The sequence below is a fragment of the Cyprinus carpio genome, chromosome A21 (assembly GCF_018340385.1).
Source record: "Cyprinus carpio isolate SPL01 chromosome A21, ASM1834038v1, whole genome shotgun sequence".
NCBI lineage: Eukaryota > Metazoa > Chordata > Actinopteri > Cypriniformes > Cyprinidae > Cyprinus > Cyprinus carpio.
This window is the reverse complement of record NC_056592.1, coordinates 12,996,162-13,008,945: the sequence shown is the minus strand read 5'-3', so window position 1 is coordinate 13,008,945 and position 12,784 is coordinate 12,996,162. Positions and strand designations below refer to the sequence as shown.

Below are 12,784 nucleotides of genomic sequence, written 5' to 3'. Positions count from 1 at the left end.
TATAGCAGGAATGTTAGTGAAAGGCACTTATTGGAAATATTGTTATTGCTTTGAATGAATGACCACTGGTTGTAGGTCTCACCTTAAATGCAAATTCCACCGTCATTGCTGGATGCCTTTTCTCGTTTGGATCTACTACCAACTCTGGTTTTACAGGAGCAGGAACTTGTTGTTGTTTCACACCACCTTCCTTCTTGCTCTTCTTCCTTGTCTTAATTTAAAAAGGAAAGAATCTTTTAGAATATTTAGATGACAATAAATGAAAAACTACACTACTGTTCAAAATGTTGGGGTCAGTAAGTAAGGAATAACTGACAACGCGCCATTGAATTATGTAAGGAATAATTGACGACGGGCTGTTGAATTATTATAAAAATAATGTTATACCTCGGGTAAATTATTCCGCTTATACTATGGTTACCACACCTCAAGACATCGATCAGATGATATATTTAAAGCGATTCGTCCGGTTTTTGTACTTAAATCGCTATTGTGAGTAGGATTATTTCTTCCGCATCTCATCCAACGCCTTTTTTGCTGGTTCCAAAACGTGATTTTAAAGATAGTAATGGAGGCTTGAGCCGTTGATAGCATTCTACTGCAGTTATTAATGAAGTTAGAAAGAGAGCGAGAGAGACAGAGACGCTTGGGGTGTTGGTAGGTTTGTGATGGATTGTGTGGGTTAGGCTGCCTCTGTGAGTGAATGAGAAGTGTTGTGCTTGTGTGAATTAGGCTACCTCTGTGTGTATCTCGCTAGTGAGAAATGTCACGTGTACTTACTTTCAGAAAAAATCGTCTGTCATGTTGTTGTTTTTGTTAGTCCTGTGTGCTGTACAACTGTATGCTAATTTCCATTGTTACAGTTAACTATGCGAAGTGATATGGAACTGTAATGTGGTCAAGAGAGCTTACATTGAATGTAAGCATCTTACAGTAACTACTTATGTGAATATGGTAAAATAATATAGGCCAGGATTAAAATTCAACTCAATTTTTTTACAATATGCATCATCTGCCCATCAAAGGGTGGTCAACACCCATAACTAACACAGTATTTATTTTGACCTCTAAATTGTATACCGATGTATTGTATGACCATGGCAATGGTTCGGATGCATCATGTAACTTTCACTCACCTTTCTTCAGCATTGCTCTCCATATTGATGTCCTCATCATCACTATTAAACTCTTCACTGCTAGAAGCAGATGAGTCCCGTCTGTACAACTGAACCCTGTAGAAAGTCAATAGTTGACTTACAAGAATGACACCTTTAGTCACAAGCACACAGAGAGCAAAGTCTCTTTCAATCTTTCAAATAAGTATCATTTTCACTCTTAAAGTATGCTACTAATAAATTCTATCTTTAAAATGCTCCTGTATGAAGAATATACTGACTGCAAAGACAAAATACAATAAATAAAACCTGTCCCAGAGCATATGTCATATAATCTAAAAAAATAAAATAAATTAGTCTTGAGGGCGAGATGAAGATGAAGTAAACTTACTGAGTGCAACTGGGTTCGTCCTCTTCTCTTGTTTCTGACCAGCCGTCACTCTGCATGGAAGCATAACTGTTTGCAGGGGACTCTGCTCTCTCCACGTATTGTCTGATGAGAACAATCGTTATAAATGATATAAAAATAAAAATAAGGCACGGTAAGTAGTTGTAAACATAACAACATCTCGACTACGGCGTATTCCTGGTCTTACCAGCAGGTGTCGCACTTACACAACAGACAAGCATGCATGCGTCTGACATGTTCGTCAACATGGCTATTCCTTGCTGGTCCCTATTACAATATCAGATTACCGAAAACCATATTACCCCACAGGACCGGAGAATCCGAGGATGAATGGAAGTGTCCTCTGAGGCATCACGTCCTCTTCATCCCCATTTTCACTCCCGAAGGCGGAAGCCCCGATTCCTAAGGGCAGACTGTTGTCTGGAGTGATGTCTGATTGTTGTTTGTCGATATATGATTAGTTGTCAGAAACAGCTAGGCGTTGTTACCCTGATGAAAGCGATACATAGATATTGCAAAATTCATATGCCTTTAATTTGAGCAACCCATGTCTCTTCCTGTGGAAGGACTGCAGTATTGCGTTATGAACGCTAAACCTAAATATATATGTTAGAATAGGGTTTAACCCTTTATAAACCCTGGTTTAATAAAGTTTTACAGCAATTTGCTGTTACAGTGAAATGCTTTGTGAAACAATGGAGCTTGAATGGCAGTGAGTGGTTTAGCAGCTGACAGCCAATCATAAACCGCCTCTGTGGTTGCGTAATTAAATATTCATGTGCTTTGCTATGTACACTCTGTCACTCTGATATTTGTACCCACTGTTTTATTTTTAGCGATTGGCAGAACAAAAATAACAGTGATAGAAAATGCGTTAACTTTGGTTTTAGAAGACTTTAGCTACACAGCAAGAACAGGTTTACGTGCCGTCATTTCTGCATAAGTAAGTTAGTTATTAAAACAAGTTATACTGGTCCAGTCAATGTCGCTGGTCTCATGAACATGCAAACATTAACCCAAGGTTTACCAATGTACAATGTAAACAAAACATTAAACCCGAATATTAGAAAAATGGGAGAAAATAATTACGTTATACTTTTAAGAAAAGTGAATATTTGGTCACCTTGCAGACTACAATAAACTTTTGTACTCTCTTTATAGGACCTTATATGTAGTCAAGTGAGTTTGCATATACAGTATGCTATTACACGAGCTTCAGAGACAGACTGAAGTGTAGCTATGATGGATATCTAATGATTTTACCTTTGTTTTGTTTTTTCCGTGGCAATGCTCCTGAGTCCGCAGTCCTCTGGATTCACGCCTGGCTTCACACAAAATTGCGGAAGACGGAAAAACCCCGGTTGGTTAACTTTAAGTTAATTGTTTAGCTTGAATTACTTTTATGATTTATGATTCCTAGGCCTGTTAGACAATGCAAGACCCTATATGCTAAAGTTTAACAGCGAAAATGCATGAAAAGTGCATCAGAAGTTTCTTATAAGAATCACTTTCGGTTTGAAGTTGTATGTACTTCCCTGTTTTCTTAAAGAGACAGCAGTAAGGATATTTAATGACGTAGATTTTGTAGTTGTTAGTAGAGACCGTAGACTAGTAATCTGTCACTGCTACCTTTAGTGTCTCTGGGAACAGATAAAGATTTTAGATCATTGTGTATTGTTACATGGCTTGTAATTTGTAAGGTTTATATTTGTGCTATTTTCTTTATTCAGTAAATATGTGTATTTTATTAAGGAATATTATGGAATTTAAGGAAAATTAGCTATATTAAGAAATATTATAAGTTATTTTCTGGCTTGTATACTGTATTTTCCCCCTTTTTCATTTCCCTATTTTCCCTTACTATTTTGCTTACTGGCACATCTTGCTACCTATACTAGGGGTCTTCAATAAGGGCCTGACAATAGACAAACAAAAATTAAAAGCAAAATATTTTAGGAATAAAAATATTTTTGGTGTGGGAAAAGGGTGTTCTTTATTTGTGTGAATTTTATGTCTTTCTATGTTTTCTGGGGGAAAAAAGGGGTAAAAGACCCTTGACTTATACCCTATTGATACCACTGTGGTGAAGGATCCCATTTTGAGATTGTGTTGTTTAAAAGGCCTGAATTTCCACTGTGAATGTCACTGATCTCATATGCTGTAGATTTTTTGTAGTTGTTTAAGCCCCAAACCCTAGCTACAGATGGTGAGTCTGAGTCTTAATGGAGCAGCTCTTGAACCTTGATCCCTTCTCCTCCCCTTGTCCCTTAAAAGCCTCTTCTCAGTACCCCTGCAGGCTGTAAGGAATCTCAACATCTGTCAGCAGCATTGCACACTCCCCTTATGTTTCCATGAGATGTGAAATCAACAAAAAACACTGTGAAATGCATCTCTGTTTATTTGTTTAGGTAATGGTTTATTTTATGTCTTAGATTGAGATGCATGAATTAATTTTTCTGTAAGTTGTTTAGTTAAATTAGTGCTATACATACAGAATATAGATCTTTTTTCCCCCAATAATCACATTTCAGATCTGTATGGAATCTAATTGTAATCTAATGCTGTAATGTAAACATACATTACATTTTCTTTTCTTTAATTTTATTGTTATGTTATTGTTTTCATTTTTTTATTGTTGTATTGTGATGTAATGTAAACATACATTATTTTTTTTTTTTTTTTTTTTTTTGTTTTTTTTTATTATTATTTGTTTTTTTTTTTTTTTTTGTTTTTGAAGAAGAATAATTTGTATGGACGTATTTTGTTTTCCATTTAACCAAAGACTTCCTTTGTATGGACAAATTGACAGAAGAAAGAAATTTTTTTTTAATTTTGAAAAAGGGTGAGTGGTGTGTTGATGGATTTTTGATTTTTGGTTTTGGGTTAAAGTTTATGTTAATGAATGGTTACATAAACCAAACTGACTTGTCTGCACATCATGGGGGTTTTTCTTTGTTGAGCACCGTGTTTCTTTTAAGAAAGAGGCTTAATTGGGACAGGCTAGTGGCATGAAAGTCAGCCGAAGGCATTGGATGTTTCCCCTTGAATGATCATGCACAAAGCCCTGACTATAGGTCACTTCAATTTTGAGGACAGCAGGCATTTAAAACAACTTCTTAAAAATTTGTATTTTTTTTTAATGGAAATCAACATTAAGTAAGATTTTATTCAATTGAATGCATATCTTCATAAAATTACATAAATATTAATAATCATTTAGATTAACTAAATGACAGTCACTTCAGTTTTGATTACAGCAGGCATTTAAAATTTTTATGGAAATGCCATTAGATGAAGATTTTAAACATGCATTCATTTGAATATATATCTGAAACTACATAAATATGAATTATCATTTAGATGCATGATGGGTTAGATAGTTCACCCAAAAATGAATATTATGTCACCCTCGTGTTGTTCCAGACCCATAATTTCTTCCAATGAAAACACAAAAAGAGGGGTTAGGGACCGACAGTATCAGTCACCATTCACTTATATATATATATATATATAATAAAAATGGAAACGAATAGTGACTGAGACTGTTATTCTGCTTAACATCTCCTTTTGTGTTCCACAGAAGAAAGAATTTTCATTATCCCTTTAATTAAGAAGTAGGCCTAATAAGTGATCATGTAAAAAAAAAAAAAAAAATCTTCATTCAAGCATTGAAATAAAAGCGGTTTCCATATAAACAGTGACTCATTTGATTCTGCAAACACAATTAAATATAATAGTGCATTCCAGTCCCAATGCTATCTGTAAGGGTGTATTTAATACTCTGGTTTGCACACAGCTCAATTATGGAGATGTTTCCGCTGCTTGGCCCTCATGACGGCTTATTTACCAGAGCCAACGACTGGCGAGAACGAACGAGGCGCGAGTCATACGAGTGTGCGCGAGGGTCGCGCGTGCAGACTACAGTTTACTGGTAACAGCTTGAGACGAAGCACACAGCTGTGTGAATTCACCTTTGTCTGTCGTTTATGGCTCGATATATGGGATGAGGAATTGAGACATTAAAGGAATCGCAACGTGAGTGAAAATGATAGAAAGGAGGATAAAACCTCGCGCGAGAGCAAGCGAAATCTAACGCTATTCTGACAGCTCTCTCACAAAGACCACTGCGAAGGAATGCAGAGCAATGCTTTGAACTTGAAAGACCACCAACGCTTCGTTTGCAAGAACCAGAGCAGAATTTGCAGGATAAACATGCAGCGGGTGAAAAACGGGCAGAAATCTGGCTGAGTGGATCTGGGGTGTGCTGAAGAGCTTCTTTCGCATCTTTGTTTGGAAGCGTTTGCAAAAACTTCCACAATGGCTCTGGTCATGGAACCTGTGAGCAGGTGGTCAACCAGCCAGGTGGTCGACTGGATGAAAGGTATTCATTTTACATTCGTATGTATTTTGCTGTGGTGGTAGAGAGTGGTGCTGTATTACTTTTTAGATTATCATGTTATGTTTGCATGTGATTGGAGAAAATACTTTATAGCCTATCCAGATATTCATGTTTGTCCAGGCTTGTGTGAGATTTTTTTTTTATATTTTTAAAATAAAAAAACAACCAACAAAAAATAACTGTGTGTAAAGGGGCGAGAGTGTGCGCGTTTTAAATGTCAAGCGATTTTGATATATTGTGTGTTATATTTTGTTTATCGCAATGGCTGTTTTTAACAGATGTTGATGTCGGCAGTGCACGTGAAAGAAAGGCATTAGAATTCGTTTAAAATTATATTAATGAATGAAGATGGTTGAGTAGTCACGTCATCTCATCAAACAGAATGTAAAGTGATGGGTCACGTGGAGGCTGAGTGATCAGCTGGGACCCCTCTGGCAGTCAAAGGCTCAATGGCCCCTCCATGGTCACTTAAAGTTCATGAAAATGGGTCTTTTCCTGAACGTTGGCTAATGAACACAATGTTGCTCACACACAAAAACACCATTATAATAATGCAAGAAACATACAGTACACTGTAACATAAACACATTTGTGTGCATAAATGGTTACAAAACTAAGAACATAACTATTTAAATAAAACAAAATATAACCAAATAGGTTATTTTACAATTTGATTGTTGTTTTATTTTAGTTTTCACTGTAAAATAATGTGTATTTTTAACTATACACTGTGAAAAAATATTTTTTGAAGTTGTAATTAAAACAATTATTTGAGTAGGTATGTTTTACAAGAAAATACTATTTCCTATTACTATTTAATTAAAAAAATCATGTTTATTTCAATGTGTTACTTGCAGTTTACTTGAACAGTTACTTGTGTAACTGTTTACTAGCTATTTCTGAGTGAAAACTGTTTCTACCCCAATTATTTTCAGTGTATAATGATTAGAGTATTTTATAGTAAAATACCAATATTGTCCTGTTTATCAAATATATATATTATTTTTCACTAGCATGTAACTTATGATTACCGTCTAGGTTTTTATTGTGTGATTTTTATGGTATTTTGTGTTTAATTTGTATTTTTTTTAATTAATTAATTTTTTACAATGAATATGATTACCGTTTTTGTTTTTTTTTTTTTTTTGTGGTTTTTATTTTGTGTTTGATTAAATGGCAAAATGCAGCCTTTTCTGGCCAAAAAAAAACAAAACAGCCTACTTAGACAGACAGAAATAGACATTTCAACAAAGCATCTACATTTTTTTTATTTTTTTAATGTCCCTTTTTCTCTTATACGATAATATGTAAGGGGAGTGAAAGGGAGTCAAATGATTCGTTTACTATAATTTGGTTATACAACATTAAACACAGTCATACTGTCCTTTGGTTTTGTTTAAGATGATGTGATTGGGAAACGGTCTCATTATAGAAAATGTACGTTAGGTCTATTACAACACTAAAAATCTCTTGCATTAGATATGGTGAACCTCTTTGAGAAAGATCATTTGAGTATAATTGGATGGTTTATTTAGCTCAGGAGTTCTAGATGAAGTGAGAAAAGAAAGGAAGACAGTCATTTGTAATTCAAATGAGGAAAACGTTCCGCTTGGCTGAATGTTTTGCCTTTAAGTAATTATGTTTTTGAAAAAGGGAGATCAGCATCTCCATCTTATTACTGCCTGTAAGGATTCACAAGATAGGAATTCGGTCCTCAATGTGTATGCTTGTGCGGGAATATGACTGCAGGTGTGCTTTTCAGCTGTAACCAGGTTCAGTTAACATACAACAATGTGCACTTGTTTGCCTGCACGTGTTATCTTGTTGTGTGGATGTCTTGGCTTGAGTTTTGTTTTGTGACAGATTGCATGTGATCTGTGGGTAAATAAGGTGATGGCTCATTCGGACGATAATAAACTGTGCTTTAATGTGTTATTAACTTATTTATTTTGCTCATATGCAGGAATATGGCTAATGCACATTAGATCACAGCCCATACATGCAATAATCACATGTAGTAAAATACCTAGAGGTAAGAAACTGTATAAAGTACAAACATCCTTATATTTGTGCAAATCTACACAGTTAAGGAAGGATAAGCGAGATGCAGGATGAAAAGGCAGTGTAGGATTCATAAAGAATTATAGCGAGGCGGTGTTACTCCCTAACGGGATGCCAGAGAGGCTTTCTTATGCTGTTTGCACACTAAAAGCATGCTCACAAGTACACACCGTTGCTCTGTAAGTTAACCTCTCCTAAGGGTCACAGAGAATTTTAAGAAGCTTCAGACGTTTTCTTGACATGGCCAATGCTTTGCTTCTAAAAGCTGGAAAATTTTATGGCATCTGTCTGTTATGTGGAGAAAGATGCTGTATCATCTGCTGAGACATTGAGGAGCAGAAGATAACGTGTTTATGTGTGTATCAGTGTAAGGCTGTGTTAAAGCCCCTATGGGCTGATTGTGTCTGTTTGTATTCGTGTGATCATTACAGCTTTCTGATCAGCAGTGTGCAACAATGCGCTCAATGTTTGATAAATGTTTAATAAATAATTGCACAACAATGACAAAAAAGACAATTCTGTTATCATTTGACTTATTGCTTTGTTTCATATACATTTTATAATACTTTTATTGTGCTTTTTTGTATGGCTGGGCATTTACACAGATTTCATGATTTGGTTTAAATTCACAAGTTTGCAATTCAATTCAGTTCCAATCTTGATTCAGTATCGATTCATTTGAATATATATCAGGTGCAGTACATGTCATTGTTTTTCTCGTGTGTCACAGAATTTAATTGAAACATAGCAATCAAAAACATTGTATTTTAGCAATCTATGAAGCACTTGCCACGCCACGCCACGCATTTGCGTAAGCTACTTGAACGTGAGCAAAATCTGCATGGGGAACTTTACTGCGAAATTCCCAATTGCACAGATTCCTATTGAAATTAATGGAATTTGCCTGTGAAATTTCACAGAGCAATGATAAATGTGACCTTAATCCTGTGAATTATAAAGGGAACCCTGGCTGGTACATTACTATAATATTAAATGTTGAAATTAACCTTTAAATGTTATAATAATTTTTAACAATATAATTCGTTTTTTTTTGTTCCAATTTTATTTAAATATAAACTTTAAATGGTGGTTGTCATAACAATTTATTTTCATGACAGATTTATTCAAACCTTCATTAAATAAAATAAATATTTTTAACCCAGCCCTACTTTTTTTTTTTTTTTTTTTTTTTTTTTTTTTGGAGCTTGACAGCATTTGGTCACCCATTTATTTTCATTATATGCAAAATTAAATAATTATATGTCCTTTAGCAGCATTTATTAAGCTTACACAGCATGTGTGGCATGCAGTACATTAAACCTATGATGAGTGTGCATGCCAATATGCTGCCCAAATATGTTGAATTAGGACTGCAATCATTTTGCTTGTCTGTGTGTCAGGGTTATGTGCTGTATTTATGAAAGTGCATCTCTTCAGAACAATCTTTATGTATTTGACTTCTGTCTAGGTCTACAGCCCTGCATACCTAGCAGCATACCACACTTCCATGCGTGTTGGGTGTGTTTTTGGTGTGGCTTGCATGTTTGACATCCTTCATGATATATTTGAACTCAAGCCATATGTTGATAACGGATAGGTTTTTTATTTTATTTTAGCTGGCGTATGGAGACTATTAAAAGTATGAGAAATATCTGACCAGAAGCAACTGTTAGTGTCATGCACCCTCTTCTGCCAAACAAGTCTGTGCCATGCTCATGCCCTGCTTTAAGACCCAAACTGTAACTGGTTTTATGATGGTAATTTGTAAACAATTTGTGAAATTAGTGTAAAAAAAAAACACTCGAGATGTAACCTTTTCCATGACAATAAAATATGTCAAATACCTAATGTGCAAAAAAAAAAATTTGTCATGTATTTTGATGCACTGTTTTGTTTTGTTTTTAATTATAAGGTAAATTGTAAACACTGTTCAAAAATACTGTTCAAAAGTTTGGGGTCAGTACAATTTTGAAAGAAATTAATACTTTTATTCATGCATTAAATTGTGCCACAAATAAACACTGTTCTTTTGAATTATATATTCATAAAAGAATCCTGACAAAATTATCACAATTTCCAGAAAAACATTAAGCTGCACCTTCAGGGCGCTTAAAAGAGTAATGGTCATCAACAATTCAGAATAAATTACATATTTAAAAATATATTGAAATAGAAAACAGTTATTTTAAATTGTAATAATATTTTACAATCTTACTGTATTTTTAATCAAACAAATGCAGCCTTAGTGAACATAAGAGACTGAAAAAATCATGAATGGTAATATATTTTACTAAACAAACTTTAATATAATAATATTTTTCACTGTACATGGTAGATTAAAAAATGAAAAATGTTTTAATTGTTGTATTTTTACATTGAGGTTTTTTTTTTTTTTTCAGTCAGTGGCTTCACAGGCAGCAAACAACAAGCTGAAAGATTTTTATTTACATATTTTGACTTCTTTTGGCCAGTACAGTGAATGAGGGGTTAATGGGATCAGGTCATGTTGTGGTTTGGATGCAAATCACATGTCAACCAAGTGGGTTGCTTTGTCCTTAATGTGTCAAGAGCATGTGCGCTACCGCTGCACCATGGCTCTAGCGAAAGATTTGTTCTATATAGTAACTGTTGCAGTTTTTAATATTTCTGAAGACATATTCTCTGTATAAATTTTTTGTATAGATATTGTTTGTTTAAATCCTTTTTCTTGTTTGTGTTTCCTGTTGCCATGTTCCATATTTCCTAGCACACTGCGATTACCATGTTGCAGCGCTAACATTAGGGCCAGAAAACAGCCTTCCCAGCGCAGAAGAGCCCTGTGACCTTCCCTCAATGCTCTTTTTTTCCTGCCCCCCTCAATGCTTCCTGTGACTCACTCCTGTGCCCCCCTCAGAGTGGTGCCATGGGCATTCTGAGCACAATAATAGCAGTAAATCCAATAAAACTGCACACAATAAAGCTCAAATGTAGCCTTGATTAAATGCATGTTGTATTATTCTATTTAACTAAACAGTTCAACGATTTTACATGTATTGGCCAGACACAGCCTTTTTTGCTGTTTGTTGAAAGACACTGTAAAATAACTACAGTAGCTGTGTGTAGCAGTGTGCAAGTATCAGACAGATTCCTGCATTATACCCCAGAGAAATATCATTAGGTCTATCTGTTTGGAAATGGGATAGCAGTGTGTTGTCAATAGGGATAGTTCACCCCAAAATTAAAATTCTGTCAACATTTACTTCCGCTCACGTAGTTCCAAACCTGTAATACTTACTTTTGGTAGATTGTTTTGAAGTGTTTTGTTTGTAGGTATGTTTGTTCTTTTTAGTTGGGTGAATTTATTTTTTTTGTTAGTGGTTTGGAATTTTTTAAATAGTTTATATTTTTGATTTTTTTTTTTTTGTAATTATTTACATCGCACATTTTTTTATTTTGGTCACACATACGCTTAAACTAAATTAAAATAAGTAATGTTGGTGAAATGTTGTAGCTGAAATAATAATAATAAAAAAAATATTTAATTTTTTTATGGTTTTAGTTTTAGTACCTTAACTGGTAACGCTTTAGTTAAGGGAACACTATTCACTATTAACTAGTTGCTTATTAGCATGCATATTACTTGCATATTGGCTGTTTATTAGTACTTATAAAGCATGTATTAATGCCTTAATTCTGCATGACCACTACTGTAACAACTTGCTTACTATTAAGCAGCAAACTGAGAGTTTATTGAGGGAAGACTCTTAGTTTATAGTGAACGTGTTCCCAAATCTAAAGGTACTATAATAACCGTTCTCCATTCATTGCATGGAAAGAGCAACCAGCACAGAAAGCACCAAATTTTCATTTTTGGATAAAATAACCCTTTGATATCTACAAAGCATTTTTATTTTACCTATATAACTCTTGTTATCTCTATGTATCTTAAGTAAGCTCCTGATCCCTCTTTCGGTTCTTGGCCACACTGTTTGCCAAATGATGGATTCAGGACAGTTGAGAGGTTTTCAGGTCATGGCTGAAGTGGACCAGCTTCTAAGCCGATTTAGTCAACATACTATAAAGCTATATGATCAGATTTTCTTCTTAAGTACAACTTTCTCTCATTACTCACTCATTCCTTAACCTACTTACTCTCTCACCCTCTCGCTGCATCTTCCTCGGTTCTGACTGTTGGCCGACCACCCGCCTCGCTTGACAGAGATTAATGTCCCCAGATGAACGTGCGGCGCTCTTCTTTGTAGTATTTAACGCAATTTAGCCACAGAGGCTGCAATTAACAGCAGATTAATGTCCTCCTATCAATGAGTTTACTGTTTGTGTACACTGGCGCTGTGTGAGCTGGACAGCCACAGGAAGAGCAGCACTCACTATAGAGATTACTGCTAAAAACACACTTGGTTTCATGGTGCTATTTCTAATTATTCAGGAAATTCTTCAAACAAAAAAATTGCCTTGCCTTTCATGACTTGTTTCTGTTGTGAATCTGTCATGGTAAATCTACTCAGTAGACCTATTGAAAGTCTTAATAATAATATTCATATAATATTTCATTAGCATTACAATGCAAATGCCACACAAAAGCTGAAATCTCTGAATAGTCTGTTGATCTAAGTATTAGATGTTTCTTTATTTATTTATTTTTGTATTCAAACATAAGTCCCATATATAAGCGTCTCACCTCACTGCCAGTTTTGTTTTGGTAATGAGGTCCTACTTTAACACTCTCCCTGTCCTTATACCGTCTCTATAGCAACGTACAGCGACGAACGTGATGATTTCTTTCATTTGGAAGGAGTTTAG

The 12,784-nt window shown here is 34.9% G+C and overlaps 1 protein-coding gene across 1 annotated transcript in view; it reads left to right on the top strand.

Moving 5' to 3' along the window:
* Window positions 1-2,745: 2,745 nt before the first annotated feature.
* cnksr2b (connector enhancer of kinase suppressor of Ras 2b) overlaps window positions 2,746-12,784 on the top strand; it is a 38,958-nt gene continuing 28,919 nt past the window's right edge. Inside the window, 2 exon segments of the mRNA XM_042710902.1 lie at window positions 2,746-2,884; window positions 5,321-5,905. Coding sequence (XP_042566836.1) covers window positions 5,842-5,905 — 64 coding nt within the window. The 5' untranslated portion in view covers window positions 2,746-2,884; window positions 5,321-5,841.